The 16,498-nt window shown below is 51.6% G+C and overlaps 8 protein-coding genes across 8 annotated transcripts; 6 read left to right on the forward strand and 2 right to left on the reverse strand.

Moving 5' to 3' along the window:
• Positions 1-470: 470 nt before the first annotated feature.
• Positions 471-1,521, forward strand: N7446_013863 (ribosome biosynthesis protein MAK16; the record flags this gene model as incomplete). Its single annotated transcript, XM_058522602.1, has 2 exons — positions 471-529; positions 639-1,521. The coding sequence occupies 2 exons, from the start codon at positions 471-473 to the stop codon at positions 1,519-1,521; spliced, it is 942 nt and encodes a 313-aa protein (XP_058366079.1).
• A 436-nt stretch (positions 1,522-1,957) lies between these two features.
• Positions 1,958-2,638, forward strand: N7446_013864 (uncharacterized protein; the record flags this gene model as incomplete). Its single annotated transcript, XM_058522603.1, has 1 exon — positions 1,958-2,638. The coding sequence occupies one exon, from the start codon at positions 1,958-1,960 to the stop codon at positions 2,636-2,638; it is 681 nt and encodes a 226-aa protein (XP_058366080.1).
• Positions 2,639-3,370: 732 nt separating this feature from the next.
• N7446_013865 (uncharacterized protein) lies at positions 3,371-3,682 on the forward strand (the record flags this gene model as incomplete). Its single annotated transcript, XM_058522604.1, has 1 exon — positions 3,371-3,682. The coding sequence occupies one exon, from the start codon at positions 3,371-3,373 to the stop codon at positions 3,680-3,682; it is 312 nt and encodes a 103-aa protein (XP_058366081.1).
• A 426-nt stretch (positions 3,683-4,108) lies between these two features.
• Positions 4,109-4,627, forward strand: N7446_013866 (class I SAM-dependent methyltransferase; the record flags this gene model as incomplete). The annotated part of the gene is made up of 1 exon (XM_058522605.1): positions 4,109-4,627. The coding sequence occupies one exon, from the start codon at positions 4,109-4,111 to the stop codon at positions 4,625-4,627; it is 519 nt and encodes a 172-aa protein (XP_058366082.1).
• Positions 4,628-5,221: 594 nt separating this feature from the next.
• Positions 5,222-6,601, reverse strand: N7446_013867 (uncharacterized protein; the record flags this gene model as incomplete). The annotated part of the gene is made up of 1 exon (XM_058522606.1): positions 5,222-6,601. One exon carries the CDS (start codon positions 6,599-6,601, stop codon positions 5,222-5,224), a length of 1,380 nt encoding a protein of 459 aa, XP_058366083.1.
• A 25-nt stretch (positions 6,602-6,626) lies between these two features.
• N7446_013868 (aminophospholipid-translocating P4-type ATPase NEO1) lies at positions 6,627-8,981 on the reverse strand (the record flags this gene model as incomplete). Its single annotated transcript, XM_058522607.1, has 1 exon — positions 6,627-8,981. One exon carries the CDS (start codon positions 8,979-8,981, stop codon positions 6,627-6,629), a length of 2,355 nt encoding a protein of 784 aa, XP_058366084.1.
• Positions 8,982-10,252: 1,271 nt separating this feature from the next.
• N7446_013869 (uncharacterized protein) lies at positions 10,253-12,409 on the forward strand (the record flags this gene model as incomplete). The annotated part of the gene is made up of 1 exon (XM_058522608.1): positions 10,253-12,409. One exon carries the CDS (start codon positions 10,253-10,255, stop codon positions 12,407-12,409), a length of 2,157 nt encoding a protein of 718 aa, XP_058366085.1.
• Positions 12,410-12,755: 346 nt separating this feature from the next.
• sec16 (COPII coat assembly protein SEC16) lies at positions 12,756-15,878 on the forward strand (the record flags this gene model as incomplete). Its single annotated transcript, XM_058522609.1, has 2 exons — positions 12,756-15,264; positions 15,316-15,878. The coding sequence occupies 2 exons, from the start codon at positions 12,756-12,758 to the stop codon at positions 15,876-15,878; spliced, it is 3,072 nt and encodes a 1,023-aa protein (XP_058366086.1).
• Positions 15,879-16,498: the final 620 nt, after the last annotated feature.

Below are 16,498 nucleotides of genomic sequence, written 5' to 3' on the forward strand. Positions count from 1 at the left end.
CTTCTTAACAGACTACGTAGAGCGAGGAAGACATGGTGTATAAGAGTAAGTGGTTCACTAGAGTAACTAAATACTGGCGATTCGAGAATCCAAGTCCAGAGGATCGTGGACGGATTCAGTCGACTTATTGCAAAGAAACTGTCAGGATTGCAGAGGATGCGCTTAACCGGTGTGGATATATTGATAGAAAGTGGGTCCTGTTGATCCTAGCAACAAGGTGAAAGATGTGTTACCGCTAATTATACTCTAGGTGAGCTCTGCAACTGAGATATCGAAGAAATTATGACCATAATAGTAGTATAGTAGCTTATTTGTCCCATATAAACCGCATCTCTGCTGGTAGTAAGAAAAGTGAGTTCCTCCAGTGACGTTGCGCCTATCGATAAGCACCTCACGTGACCCGCAACTTTTTTTCTCCCATCAACATCTGCAACACCTGGACTACAGTCACCACTCCACTGTCGCCCATCATGTCCGACGAAATTGTGTGGCAGGTTATTAACCAGCAATTCTGTTCCTACAAGCTCAAGTGAGTTCTGCTTTCCACAGAATTGCCTATCGGATTTGCATTTGCATTTGCATTGGCCGTGAGGACAAAAATCAGGAACAGCCACTAACGATCGACTTTTTCTCTATAGGACGACGAAAGATCAAAATTTCTGTCGCAATGAATACAACGTCAGCGGTCTCTGCAACCGCCAGTCCTGTCCGCTAGCCAACTCGCGCTATGCGACAGTGCGAACCGACCCCGAAACAGGCGTGATGTACCTGTACATGAAGACGGTTGAACGCGCCCATATGCCGAGCAAATGGTGGGAGCGGGTACGCCTCTCGTCCAACTACGCCAAGGCCCTGGAACAGCTTGACGAGCGGCTGATCTACTGGCCCAAGTTCCTGGTTCACAAGTGCAAGCAGCGTCTCACCCGCCTGACGCAGGTCAACATCCGCATGAAGAACATTGCCAAGGAGGATGAGCGTCTTGGAGAGAAGGTTGTGCCTAAGCTTGCTCCTAAGATCCGTCGGCGTGAGGAGACCCGTGAGCGCAAGGCTATGTCTGCTGCTAAGGTTGAGCGGGCTATTGAGCGTGAGCTTATTGAGCGTCTGCGCAGTGGTGCTTATGGTGACCGGCCGCTCAATGTTGAGGAGGGGATCTGGAAGAAGGTCCTCCGTGGTCTTGAGCGGGCTGGTGAGGGTGAGCGTGATCTGGATATGGATGATGGCGAGATTGAGGAGGAGGAAGAGGGTGTTGGTGAGGTCGAGTACGTCAGTGATCTCGACGAGGAGGAGGATCTTGAGGATATGGAGGATTGGCTGGGCGGCGACTCCGCTGATTCCAGCGACTACGATGACGATGAGGATGAGAGCGATGAGGACAGTGAGGATGAGCCTAGCGAGGATGAGAAGAAGCCTAAGCCCAGTGCTAAGCGGAAGGCTACTGCTCCCCAGGCGAAGCCTCGCAAGAAGGGTCCTCGCATTGAGATTGAGTATGAGACCGAGGGTGCTGGCAAGGAGCTGGCGTGAGGAGGAAAAAGTTCACCTGTGCATGGCGTTTGGGTTCCGTGTTTAATATTTTGTTAGTGATCGGGATACCCTATTGCATCCATTTTACGATCCAAGTCCAATGTTGTCTTGTACAAAAAAATAATTTTCTTCAACTTCAACTTCAACTTCGACTTTGTCAACTTCCTCTTGTTAAGCTGAAACACCGATCACGTGCCACTTGCCGCCAATGTCCATGGGTGTCTCATCTTCCTTTGAACTTTCATCAGGAGGGATCCTTCTGGTAATAAAACGAGAATCCACAATCCACCTTCGTTCATCTCCAATTCATTAACCTATATCGCCTCCATCAACTCCATCACCTGCATCGCATTGGGTCTCCGCCTGTCAAGCTCGCTCGTCCCCGCCCCGCATCGAAGCTCATCTCCAAACAACCAACCACCAACCACCACACACCATGAGCTCATACTTCTCCTCCCTGACCACCTCTTCGGCCATTTCAGGGCTGGGATCCCGCCTGACCAACCTCCGCCGCGCCATCACACTAGGCGACGAAGGCGATGACCCGGAGAACGAAGACTGCTCCCACATCTCCAACGCCCTCCGCGCCTACTACAACGAAAAAGGCCGACCCTTCCCACCATGGCTCCCCCAAGACCCCAAAGCCCCAACCCCAACACCCTCACGCACAATCGCAACAACCCAACTCTCCAGTGGGCAACAGCCCAGCTACGGCCGCAGCGGCGGACTAGGCGATCTTTGGGGTGATTCCGCGCCCCAGGCCCAAACCCAGAACCCACAGACCGCCAGTCTACGTCGTGGCCGGGGAGGCAACGCACCACCTCTCGTCGCCGCCAACAGCGCACCGCCTGGCCCCGTCCCTTCCGGCACCCCACCCGTCACCCTGTCTCAGTCCAATTCCCCGAGCAAATTCCACCCTGCAGGAGCGCGACCCTTGCCCAGCCAGCGTGCTGGATCGCATCAGTCGGCCCAGGCCCGGGTTAACCTCGACCGTACTGGCTCGGGTGGTGGCTCGGCGCAGGATCGGCTGCGGGCTAGGCTGCAAGGTGGCCGGTCTCCTAGTCCGAATGTCGATCCCAGTGTGAGGAAACCGGTTGGTGGAATGGGAAGACGCTGAGTGGGGATATTACAGTAAATGCATTGCATTGCGAGCATGGCGTCGGGAGTTTTCTGTTTTCTATACATAGCTCAATGGAGCAGATTCGCACATAAAGTGACACCTCTACCAAGTACAGTGCATGTGCCCGTTTTACATGTACCTTCGGAAGTACTCCGTAGACCACCAGTCAGACAGTCAGACCACATACGAGGTATGCGACTGACTTAGTCAAGGCTTTCACCAGAAACAACAAGGAACATCTTAGCAAGCCACCAACAGCCACCAACAGTCACCAGCGAATGAACATCTCGGCTCGACATGGGGAACATCCCGCATTTTGCCCCGAATATCCCGTGTGAGGGGCCGTGATGTCTCGTAACATATACTCTCACTACAGTATATCCGTGGATACTCATATGCTTGTATATTCGGAAAGTGAGTTCCATAGATGGCGCTATTTACGCCACCTCATTGGCCCCAACCTCGTTATTCTCTCCAGATTCCATCTTTTTTTTTGTCGAAGTGTCGCCTTATAACGCAGTTCTCTCCATGGGAACCCCAAGTTCCCATACTACATGCTTAGCGTCTTACTTACACCCCTAGTTCTTCCTGAACAGATTTCTCCCTCGTGGGATGTCGCCGGCATTGTCTTCATCCGCTTTTCTTTTCTATACTCCCGTTATACTATGATGCCGAACGCGAAGCCGCGAATCTTCTAGAATAGATACTACATACCTGCGTTCGTATGGTATGGCCACTACCGACGCAAGCTTGTTCCTGTGCTCGTTTATTGTTACTTATAACTTCAGCCGCATGATGGAGTCCATGACCCGCATTGGTTTGACGCTTGGGTTCTACGGTGGTATTGCTGTTCTCGGTTGGATTTATCAAATCGTCTTCATGTCTGAGACTAAGAACAAGTCTCGAGAGGAAATTGATGAGCTCTTCTCGTTGCCGACTTCTGTTATTGTTAAGCGCAACATGAAGCAGACTGCTCAGGTTATTCGGGATTTGTCACGTTTCCGCTTGAAGAAGGTCTTCTCGCCAGAGCCTTACAAATAGTGTGGTGCTATGTCCTGTGTTTAATTTGGTGTGAGGGGTTGTTATTTGCTTTTGTTCGGCTCTTGCTTCGTGGTTCACGATGTAATATAGTTATGATTTACCTTGATCTTTGATCCACTATTTCTCTACACTTTCATGCTTAATGTATCCATAGACAAGGCTGAATATGCCTTACATCTCATCTCACTTGATTATCCGATATCGCAGCGTGCCCCTCACCTGTATTTCATGCAAGGTCAACCTTCCATCCCTATCCGCCCCACACTTATCTGATCTATCAGAAATAGATCTACAATGCATGAAAGAAATCCCATAAATCATTCTACAAGGGAGTACAGGATTGAAAGAAATAACCACCAAGCCACATCACACCCCCTTCCACAATCTCCATCTCCATTGTCGTATCCATCTAACCCTCAACCCAGAATGCCAACGCCCCTAAAACAAGGCACGACAGTCTACAAATGGTTCCTCCCTCTATACGACCTGTGGGTGCTAGGAGTATGCAACAAACACGCCTGGTCCTGTCCAACAGAATCCACCCTCCTCCCCTTCTACAAACGCAACCTCCGAACCCGCCATCTAGATATCGGTCCTGGAACAGGGTACTACCTGGCCAACAGTGCCGTGTCCCCCGAAACGCAAATCACTCTGTTGGATCTGAATCCGAAGTCTCTGGCTCATGCTGCGAATCGGCTTGGTAGAGGGGATAGGACTGGGAATGTGCATATTGTACAGGCGGATATTATGGGCCCGTTGCCCTTGACTGGTGTCTTTGATTCGATTTCACTTTTCTTCCTGTTGCATTGTTTGCCTGGGACTGTGCAGGAGAAAATGGAGTTGTTTAAGAAGCTGGGGGGAATCCTTGCGCCAGGCGGTGTGGTTTATGGGTCTACGGTTCTTGGGAAGGGGGTTAGGTATAATCTTTTCGGGGGTTTCTTATGAAGTATTTGAATTCTGGGGGTGTTTTTTGCAATCTTCGTGATGGAGAGGTGGAGATTAGACAGGCTTTAGAAAAGGAGTTTATGAGGGTTGAGACTTGGGTTGTTGGATGTGTTCTTTTGTTTGAGGCTGAAGGGCCGCGGAAGAGCTAGGGTATATCTCTTCTCTGGTTATGGCTTATGGTTGTCTGTCTGCTATGTTAGCGAACCTGTGGTTTATCTTATTTCTTGATTTATTTCTTAAGTATGTTGATTCATCTTTTGAGTTTTCTCTTCGCTTGCTTCGATATAAACCGAAAAACCCCTCCCTAGACGGGCTTGATTGTTGACAGCAGCAGACCGCCATGGGGTATTATATCACAAGAGTAATATTCCTCCATTGGACTGTGATCATGCTTTTTAGGTAGGCCTGATATGCTTAGGTCAACTAGAGTAGATTGACTATTAAGATAGGATGGTAAGCAACGCTAGATGCACTTCCAAGATATGATGCTCAAGATGATATACAAGCCAAATAGGAATCAGTGGCAGCTAAGGTAACAAAAAGAAAACAAAGTCTAAGCCAGAGAAGAAAACCGAGTATTCTCTATAATTCGGGTTATCCACGGACCTTCCGGTAACTTGGCGGGTGCCATGACTGCTTGATCATTTTACCGGCCCAGACTGGGACCAAGGCGACGGCTAGTACGGCAACTACACGCCATAACCAATCGAGGGTGATCACGTAGCTGAGGTCAAAGTACTCGCCTAGGAATGGGACACTGCCCGCGTATACAAGTAATGTGCCAACCAGACAGAAGATCATGACCGGGTGCCAGGTTGTGACTGCGATAGCAACCATGCCCAGCTCGTTGAGTACCAGGGCCGTGAAGGAAATACTGATAAGCTGTGGGCCAGTGATAGTGTCCAAGAGGATCTGTGAAAGTCCTTGGATGACTGCACCCTGGTAGACTGAGATCATAACCCAGCCAAAGAACGAGCGGTAGCTCAAACTTTTGCCCGTCTTCAACTCTTTGTACAATTCGGGGTAAAGATTGGCAAGACGCTCGTCCACATCGCGATCGAAGGCGAGAGAGAAGACCGGCGCATTGGTGTAGACTGTTGCGTAGCCGACCATGAGCCAATTGATGAAGAGACCCTTGGGGTCAAAATGACTGGCAATGCTGTACATGGTCTGGCAGACACTGATGATCAAACCACGATGCATGATGAATTGTGCTAGCTTCGCAGACCGCTTGTATGAGTTGCGGCCATGCCATACGAGAAGCTTGGTGATATGGTGGAACTGGGTGATACTGAAATCAGCGGCAAGAGATGCCTGGCGACCTTCTTTACCCACAATACCAATGCCCACGTCGGCAGCTTGAATCATGGAGACATCATTGCCACCATCGCCGACGCAGCAGACACGTTTCTTAGTGTGTTGGCGGATCAACTCCGCAATCTCGGCCTTCTGAGTGGGAGAGCATCGGCATGCGATCACAGCAGGAAGTAGCACCGCAACGGAAATAAACGGTGTTCGGAATTGTCCAAGCATGAGAGTAAGAGACTCGCCATCGATCAACAGGCAGCAGTCAGTCTTGTTGCGCAAAAAATCAAGGACTTCCTGGGCAGTTGATTTGTCCGCAACTTTGGTCACGGTGTGGATGTATTGGCCTCGGGAAACCAGCTTCGCTGAAATAGCAACACATCGGGCGGTTTCAACTTTGTCACCTGTCAACATCCAAATCTTGATGCCTGCATTGCGCATAAGCTCAAGGGATGACTTGACATCGCGCTGAAGCCGATCCTCCACACCCGTCACTCCGGAAAGCTCCAGGTCTTGCTCAAGATATTCACTCACGACTTTGGCCATTCCCGCATCTCGTCCTTGTAGTGACAGTGATGCCTGTCTATACTTGGCAGAGAAGTCTTGGTACTGCTGCGACGAAAGACGCTTGCGTCCTACAACCAAAGTTCGCAGACCTTCTCGAGCCATGTTTGCCGTCTCTTCATCTAGCCAGTCATTTGTCGCCACAATAGACGACATAACAGTGTCTGCACCCCTTTTGATAAAACCAAATCTCGCTGTCGTCTTGACCGGGTGTCTCAAGCACTCTGTTATCTTGCTGAAATTGCACGATAATACCCATCCGCTTGCTGTCAGAAGTGAACGGGAAGATGTCCAGAATGCGAACGCGAACGACGACTTGCTTGGAGTCGGTAGATTCCAGGACAATACTTTGTCTGTCTCGATAAGACAACTTGAGTCCAACCTCTTCAGTGTACCGGACGATGGCAATTTCATCTGGGGACGACGCTTGGTAACTTGTTACTTTCTGGCCATCTTCCTCCTCGGTGGTTGGTGTGACGTTGTGACACAGAGCAAGGGCTAGAATGATATCCCGCACGCGGGAGCCGATCTCCCGCCTTGTGCGCGGAGCCGTGGCCTGGCCTGTTTGAGTTCCATACGGCGTTGACGGGGTAGTCAAGCCATTGCCCGCAAAGCTTTGACGAATAAATGAAGCCACTTCATCCATGGCCTCATTGGCGTATGATACAGTGCCGACGTGTATTTTCTTCAGCTCCATCTCATTTTGCGTCAACGTTCCCGTTTTATCAGAGAGGAGGTATTCAATTCTCCCTAAATCCTCGGGGATTGTGCTGGTACGGACCACTGTACCCGGGATGTCTTTGTCCTTTTGGATAAATCGCCCGTAAACCGACTTGGCCATATCCAGGTTGACCCGCAAGCTCATGGGTATGATAGTTGAGAAGAGGATGAGATATATCATGATAGCGACATACCATTTCTTGTCGTTTGTAGGCTGGAAACCTTCCAGGCCGACAAGAACGATAGAAAGTGTGAGTGTGAGGACGCAAAGGATCTTAGTGAGGTTGTTGATCTCGTATTCTAACAAACCGACCTTCGAACGGGAAGCAGAAGTTGATAGGGCGGCGCGGGTTTGTGATCCCGTGTAGATAATCACAGCGTAGGTGGTGGTGTTGGAAGCAAGAACGGTATTAGCCCAAGCAGTGTTGTCAATAGTCAAAGGCGCTGAAGGGACGGATTGACTCTCGCCAGGCGTCCTTCCGTCGTTTGGTTGAGGGCCAGATGACTTATCAACATGAGCATCGTAAAAGCCAGTGGGTGAGCCCAACTCGATGGTACCAACGAATTCGTTAACCCTCTTGTCGGGAGCGCTAGCCGTGATTTGCAAACGAGAGAAGTCGCTCAAAGGTAGTGATTGGGACAGAACGGAAGGTAGTCGAAGCTTCCAATCGGTTTCACCATCCAACTGATCAGTACGGATAAAAGTATCACCAGCAGACGAGTTGTCCGCAGCGTTGGGGGCTGGCTCAGATGGCCCCTGGTCAGATTCAAGCAAGTCCGTCGACGCTTCGGGCATGGGTTCTGCTGATAGAGATTGGCGCGGAGTACCAGAGTCATTCGAGACGCTCTTCAGAATCACCACATCGGCAGGCAAGCGTTGGTTCTTCCGAACTTTGAGTACATCGCCAACTTTCAGGTCACGAGACTTTTTTGTGACTTCCATTGGGTTGGATCTCCCAAGCGAAACGGTGCAATATTCTTCGGCATTAGCCTCGGCATCTCTTCGACGCCGTCCAATGTCATCAAGTGCCTCTTTACCCAGTGATATTGACACCACAAAGGCCAAAGGAGCAATATAAGAAGACATGTAACCAATTCGCAGAACTGGAATAACCTGAGACAGGGCCACCAGGAGGAAATATATGTTAAAGAAGAAGGAGAATTCGTTGTAGAGGGTTCGTGGTAGGAAACTCCAGGGGGTATATTTGGCGTTGGAGACGACGTTTGCGGGGTATTTGGCAGCTTGGTATTGCCCAACAAGCACTTCACGGGGAGGTTGATTTGACAAGTCGTTCGTGTTCGATCCAAGCTTAACGGATTTTCCCTGAAGGAAGCCAGGTGTCTTAAAACCGGAGAAGCCCAGGAAGCCGCCCTTCTTGGGGGTTTCGTCGTCATTGAAGATACGGGTTGAGCTTCTCCGGTCCAAAAGGGGTGCATCATCTTCTGTTAGATTTCTCGAGCTCGCATGTGAGCCCCTTAAGCCCTCCTCTTCGCGGTTCTCTAGCAAGGCGTCCGTGTCTTCCTCAAAATCTCCCTGCCCAGACGCGCTGCGTCTCCACCGGCTTCCCACCCCGACACGCAAGTTCCGCAGAGCAATACCTGGTCCATAACTTCGTTTGCGGCCAGTATAGTCTCGAGACTCGCGGGATGTATGAGGTTGTGCTGTGTCCGGGTCAAGCTCCTCCAGATCCAAATCATCGTCCGAGTCTGAGAAGTCGTCTGGCGCGTTTTCCGAAGGATGTAGATAGTCGGCTGACGACGGCATTGTCGGAAGGGTTGTGAAATCGAAGCTAATTGATCGGTGGCTGAATGTAGCGTTGTGCTGGTCCTCGCATCAAAGGATGTTCATCTCAAGTCACGGCATTGGTTAATGGTTGGTCTGGATCATGGTGAAGGAGTGTGAGGACGATATCAAAGGAGCGCCAGTTCGCGATAAATGAAGCCAGAATCAAAGAACATATACAAAGACAAATAAATGTTCGTGACTGCCTTGTCGGGGCCACGCAATCACATGAGCGCATAATCCGTTATGTCATTGATGACATAACCATAGTTTAAGGTTGGCATAAATCGGATTAAATTATCTTCCGAGGTCGACCGTCTGCAAGTACAGAAATATATATTGATGGATCTTAGCATTTGGCTGTATATTGTATATTTATGTGATTATGATGTGCTTTCTTTCTGCCTGTGGCATTGGGAGACATAGGATAGACATTATGAAGTATTTGTATGTAATAGGTAAGTTAATCCCGATGGGCCTAACGGCCCTGGCAGATAGGCTGCTACACATATATATGCAAGTAACCTACTCCGTAGTTTTCTTACGTTGGACAGATTTTGAAGTAATTTTTGAACCAATTATAGGATAGCTCGAACGAGCACTTAAACGAGTATTCAAATAAGCGATTGAATACGTATAGGAACAAGTATTAAAACGAATAATTGAACGAGTGTCGGGAGTCACTTTGGGCGGTATTATCGCGGAGATGGAACATCTATTCCCCCGAAAGGTTTGGATTTTGCCTAATCGGGCGACCTGGAAGCTGACTCAGCACCATCACCCCCGACAGGATCCAAGGTTAGGTCGTCGCATATCATTGCTTGGTTTTTTTGTTGCCAACTGATGACTACTTGCTTTCTTTGACTTTGTTCTGTTTATATTTATAACATTTAATGTCTCCCTGAGTCCTCGATTTTACTACGATTGTTGATCTCCTGAGGCGTCATTAGAGACGTGTCAGGTTGATCCCTCCGGACTGCGACCCCATCTCCAGTCACGTTGGCAATCGAGTACCACGCCGCTAACATGGCACTCCAACCCCCGCAAACGACACGGACTCGTGGAATCCGGCGTTATTGCCCGAGGACAGTCAAGGCACTTATGCGAACGCCTTGCCCGAGGGTGGCTTAGCCATCGCGAACGATTCGAAAGAGACGGCTCTGACTGACGCGAAATCGCCACAAAGCGACGAAGACTTTTCTGCTTGGGATATGTCGGATGAGGTAGGCACCGCACAGCCTCAATACACAAGCATGGACGGCCTGGTGAACACCACGTCACCAAGGGTGGACGCGGCCCCATCTTCGGATGTTCCTCCCATCGAAACACAATCATCGGATACCGCAACCCCTCTTGCAGCTGAACCGGAAACTTTTTCGGAATCAGCCTTCATGAGAGGCGCAACCCCTTCTACGAATAAGGAGACTGTCGAGTTTGTCCCTGAGTCGGTATCTGCTGAAAGTAATGACAACAACGAGGAGACCTCCCTGGAGGAAATTCCACCACCAAACGAAGCGCCTAATGTGGCATCCGAGGATTCCTGGGGCTTGATGGAGGCGGACAACGGTAATGTGTTATCCGGGGTCGCTCCTTCGACTGAAATCCCGCTTGCGAGTTCTGAGCCTACGATCGCCGCTCAACTTGAGGATAGTCATGAACCGACCTTTGTTGCGGACCCTGTAATTCGAACCCACGAGCAGACCGTAGTTCCTGAGCCCACATTTGAGGCGAGTGACGACGTCTTGCCCACCACCGAAAACCTGCCATTGTCCGAGAATCCGCAAACCAGCATTCAATCCGAGACTGTCGACCACCCAACCTCTTCCCCCAATGACACCCATATGTCTCAACAGGCAGCCAACCCAGAGACTCCCACTGATACTCAAAGCCCGTGGGCCCAGGACATGAGCCGCGATGTTGACTCCGAGGACGATAGTTTCTTTAACCAACTCAACACTCAGACAAAGCCAATCTTCTCTCCCCCGCAGGCAGAGTCGAGGTTTGAGGAAGGCCTTCCGTTATTGGATCAGTCGCCAGTCTCACCTGAACCCGTGCAGGTAGACAAACATATTGCGGACGTGTTTTCGAATGATGGCGACGGAGAAGATTTCTTCGGTTCTTTGAGGTCTCAAGAGAACTCCCAAAAAGCGCTCCATGGAAACACCCAGGAAAGCCTCCAAGAGAACTTGCAAGAGAACCTTCAACAAAGCTTCCAACAAACTCCTCAGGAAAGTCTTTTAGGAAGTCTCCAGGGAACTTCCCAGGACGACCCTCATCTAACCAGGAAGAGCACGCCTCAGGTGCTGGAGTCAGTCGGATTCGATATTGACTCTCCAGCCAGCGACGCCTCAGCAGCCGCTCAGTTTGATGACATTATTAAGGCTGCATCGTCTGAACCACCAGCCCCAGCCGAACCTTCGGAGGAAGAGATAGCCGCCAGGTGGGAAGCCGAGTTGGGTGATTCACCAGATGATGATCTGGCAGCTCGTTGGGAGGCGGAATTGGATGATGACGATATACTGCTTGAAAACGATTCTACTCGGCCTGTCTCTGAAGCACCCACGGAACAAATTCCAGTTCAACCGGTCAGCAATGGAGTTCCGGCTGGCTTAAACAGTTCGTTCCAGACTCCTCATGCCTATTCTCAACCAAGGCCTGTGCCTGGCGTATATACGCCTCATCAACCGTCCACAGCGGATCTTTTGCAAGGAATGCCTGGGACTGCACCACCAACTAGTGCGGCTATGCCGTCATATTTCTCCCAACAGCCCCAGAACCCAGTGACAACCAGAGGAGAGAGTTTTGCTGAACGATCAAAGGAGGGTTACAAGTCTCCCTACGACCTCCCAGATGACATCTCTCGACCTCGAAAGCCCGTTGTCACTCATCGACCTGTTCCTCCAACTGTGACCAGCATGCCCCCGCCTCCGCCGCCGGCTGCTCCTGGTATGCCGATGCCAGCAGCAACTACTTTCCCGCCTACAGCTGCTCCGCCCGCCGCCGCGGCTCCTCCACCGGCTCCGAAAAATTTCTATGAGGAGCTTCCATTGGCACCACCGAGGACTAGGCCTGCCAGCTCTGGGAGGTATACTCCTAACCCGCAGGTGGCTCCAACGACTGGCCCATCTCTTCCCCCGCCGTCCCAGTACGCCCCTTCTGCACCCGCGGTCCCACAGCCTGTCCCGCAGCCTATCGCTACCCCAATGCAAGCTTCACTCCAACCCCCGAACAGCTGGATCCGTATGCCAGCTTGGCCTCAAGTGCTCCTGCCGGCCCTCCTCCTGCGTCGCGGTATTCGCCTCAGCCGGCTGGCCTGCAAGCGCCATCGAAACCACCCTCGCTGCCGCGATACTCCCCTGCGCCTCCTTCCAGCTCTTCCGCTCGCAATCGTTACGCCTCTCAGCCATTGAATGTTCCTGGACATGGTCTGCCCTTCCAACCACGAACTTCAAGTCCTCTCGCACACCATGAGAAGGTATCATACGTTCCCGACCCGTCACAGAAGCCCCCGTCATTGGAGCCCGCGATCAATCTTTCGCCGCCACGGCCTCAAAGTTCTGGGTTCGGGAATGCGCCTCCTAGTGTTCCCCAGTACATGAGCGGACCTGCCGGTGTAGCTCGCAGGGAAAGTGCAGGGTCATCTGTTCAAGCGTCTCCCCCGCAAAGTCGCTATGCTCCACAGGAGTACATCAATGAATTCGCCCAACGCATAGCCCCCCTACAAACTATACACCTGCTCCACCTGCTCCACCTGCTATGACCACGCAGACCGCTCCGCCACCCAGTGACTTCCAGCCAGGTCCTCCTCATAGGTCTCAGACGCAGTCACCGGGCCGTGGTATGATAAGTCCGCGTTCTTCCGTACAAACCATTGATACCCTTCCACGCCCCGCTTCTGTGCATGGATCTGGTTCACCAACTAAAACTGTGAATCCATATGCTGCTGTGCAAGCACCTTCGCAAACCCGCGCTGTGACTCAGCACCTTGAGTTCATTGCTCCCATGGACGGGCAGGAACAGGATCCTTTGGAGCGGTGGAAAGGTGCTCCAATCTTCAAATTTGGCTTTGGTGGCTCCGTGTTATCTTCTTTCCCCAAGCACATTCCCCGTTACTCTGCTGGCCAGGTGGCACCAATGATCAAACCCAGCCCCGGAGAAATCAAGACCTCCCAGCTGAATGAATTCCTTCCTTCTACCGACACTATTGTTCAGCACCCTGGACCTCTGAAGGCAAAGTCCAAGAAGAAGGATCTGGTTGCCTGGATTTCTAGCAAGATTGCGGCCTTCGAAAACCTAGGTATCCCGGCTCATGATCAGGTTCATTCCGATACACACAAGCGTCACGAGGAAAGGATCCTGCTCTGGAAAGTCGTCAGGCTTCTGGTCGAGAACGACGGTAATCTGGAAGGTTCTGCGGAGGTTCAAAGGTCTCTCCGCCAGGCTATCTTCCCTCACTTGGCGGCCCCTGAAGCCGATGGGTCATATGGTAGTGCTTTTGCTGCTTTGGCTGGCTTTTCACCCATGGAACTTTCCTCGCAGCCTGATTCTGTTGACTCTCAGTCCTTGGAAGAGCTTCGCTCCAGCTTGATTGCTGGTGACCGGGAAAAGGCCGTCTGGGGCGCAGTTGATCGCCGTTTATGGGGTCATGCGATGATCATTGCATCCACTATGGACAAGTCGATCTGGAAACAGGTCACGCAGGAGTTTGTCCGGCGGGAGGTTAGGTCCAAGGCCGGCAACACCGAATCACTGGCAGCCCTGTACGAGATCTTCGCTGGCAACATTGAAGAAAGCATCGATGAGCTGGTGCCTCCATCTGCCCGGGCAGGCCTGCAGTTGATCAGCAAAGCCGATGGTCACAGCTCTACCAAGAATGTCCTGGAGGGTTTGGACAAGTGGAAGGATACTCTGGGATTGGTGCTGAGCAACCGCAGTTCCGAGGACCATCAAGCTCTCCTTGCCCTTGGTCGTCTGCTTACCTCTTATGGACGAACAGAAGCCGCTCATGTTTGTTTCATCTTCTCGCGGGCTGCGGTGTTTGGTGGACCGGATGACCCCCAAGCAAACATCGTTCTGCTTGGCGCTGATCACCAGCGTTGTGCCTCATCCCTTATGGATGAAGATGCTATCTTGCTGACCGAGGCATACGAGTATGCTACCTCCGTTCTTGGCAACTCTCCTCTAGCTAGTTTCCCACATCTATTGGCATTCAAGATGCTGAATGCCAGATGTCTTGTCGATCGGGGCCGTAACTCTGAGGCTCAGAGCTACTGTGATGCAGTCGCAGCAGCGTTGAAGGCAACCACCAGGCCCTCCCCATACCATCATAACCGTCTCTACGCGGAGGTGGAAGAGCTATCCATGCGCCTCCGTCAAACTAGCAGTGACAATGGTTCCTGGATCTCTAGACCCAGCATGGAAAAGGTGTCTGGTTCCATGTGGGCACGTTTCAATAGCTTTGTTGCAGGTGATGAAAGTGATGCTGCCTCGACTGGATCTGGAAAGGCCGGCGAAGCTACGGATTTCGGGCCATTTGCCAACGTAGCTGGAACACCTACCATTAGCCGTTCCCCATCTGTGTCTGACATCTACGGCTCCTATCCCGGAGCAGGCGCCCAGCCTATTCCCACGGGTGGCAACTCGAAGTATCACCCGTCCAGTCAAAGTCAATATGCCCCCAACGCATCGCCGGAGCAATTCAAAGGTCGGTCGTCGATGGATTCGCAACGATCGAATCCCTATTTCCCGCCTGCGGGACGTCGAACCTCCCAGGAATTCTCGCCATCGCTTGATTCGCAGATGTCTCAAGGGCCTGTATATGGATCCCCAAATATGTCTGGATATCAGCCGACCCCGCCTCAGTCGTCCTATGTTCCTCTCGCTCCGGTGGAGGAGGCTTTGTCCCCTGCTGAGGCTGCTCCAGTCACTCAATCCGTGGTAAATGGCCTGTTCTATCAACCCCCAGGTCATGCAGGTGGTTCGGCCAGTGAATCCCCCTACTACCAAGGGCCTCCTGGTATGCCAGACTCAGAGTCACCCTACGCACCCCCCGTTGGAAGTTCATCCTATGAGCCGCTGGGTGGTCCCATGGACATGAGCTCTCTCCAGACGGAGGACCAGATGGCTCCTGAGGAACAGCCAAAGCAGAAGGCATTCATGGACGATGACGATGACGATGATCTCGCTGCGCGGGCAGCAGCTATGCAGAAGGCAGAGAATGATCGCAAGGCAAATGAAGCTTTCCAGAAGGCAGCGGAGGAAGATGGTATGTATCTTCAATCCCAATTGTTGACTCTCGCTAACCCCAATCCAACAGCTAAACGAGATGCTGCCCAGCAGTCCGGCAAGAAGGGGTGGTTCGGCGGTTGGTTCGGCGGTGGCAAAAAGGAGGAAGCCCAAACTGGTGGTCCGATCAAGGCCAAACTTGGCGAGGAGAGCTCCTTCTACTACGACAAGGACTTGAAGAAATGGGTCAACAAGAAAGATCCCGACAGCAGCGCCCCAGTCCGTGCCACACCCCCTCCTCCGCGAGGCTCGGCCCCTCCCAGTCGGACCGCTAGCTCAGGCAGTATGCCTCCAAACGGTGCTCCGATGGCCGCTGGCAGCAGACCCCCCTCCTCCTCGAGTGCCGCCCCGCCTCCGTTCTCTTCAAGCCCAGGTATCTCTGGACTTGCAGCTCCTCCCCTGCCTCGCTCTGTGTCTACCGGAGCGGCTGTGCCAACCCCGCCTGGTAGTTCCAGTGGGCCACCTCCACGACCTTCATCTTCCCTGACTCATGCCAGCTCGATCGATGATCTGCTCGGTGCACCCACAGCCCGCAAGGGCAACACGGTCCGCGGCAAGAAGAAGGGTCGCTATGTCGACGTCATGGCCCAATAATGATAGGAAACGCTAGAGTTTCCTATGATATAGTCCTTCCCAGTACATTGCTGGGTAGGTCATGTCCATTTCTTTTGTTCATTATGTTTCTTATCCTTATGTCTTTATTTTGTCACCCTATGATCTGTTTGACGAACACCCCTACACCGAATAATATTTCCCCCTTCCCCCCATTTGCTGTATTTGTCATTGCCTCAGCATCTTGCATGTGTCTCATCTCGTTCCCCCGAACAGACACACCATCACCTGGCGTTCTCGCTCACTGAACCTCAAAAGCATTGCTTTTGCACATAGCTTGATATTCGTTGTTCTTTGCGACCTCGTCTACAGAGGCGAGCGCCTTTCCTGGCATTATGTACATCACCTTCCCCTGTTGTCTACGGTTTCGTGTTCTGGAACTTTGTCTGATCTGGAGGTTTTTTCTTGCATGCCTTGACATGCAATTGTCTTAATAATGATTAATTGATTCGCACTTTGAATGCCTTGATCATCATCCTTTGGATATAGATATTGTAGTTCATCGCATTAAACTCGGATATCTATGCTCAATCGGCTGCGGAAAAAGTCTGCCTTGGACGCCAGTTTAAGCTCCTACTGTCACTTGCGCGCTGTATACATTT

This window comes from Penicillium canescens (genome assembly GCF_028828765.1).
Source record: "Penicillium canescens strain IBT 15451 chromosome Unknown utg000011l_segment0_segment0, whole genome shotgun sequence".
Taxonomy (NCBI): Eukaryota; Fungi; Ascomycota; class Eurotiomycetes; order Eurotiales; family Aspergillaceae; genus Penicillium; species Penicillium canescens.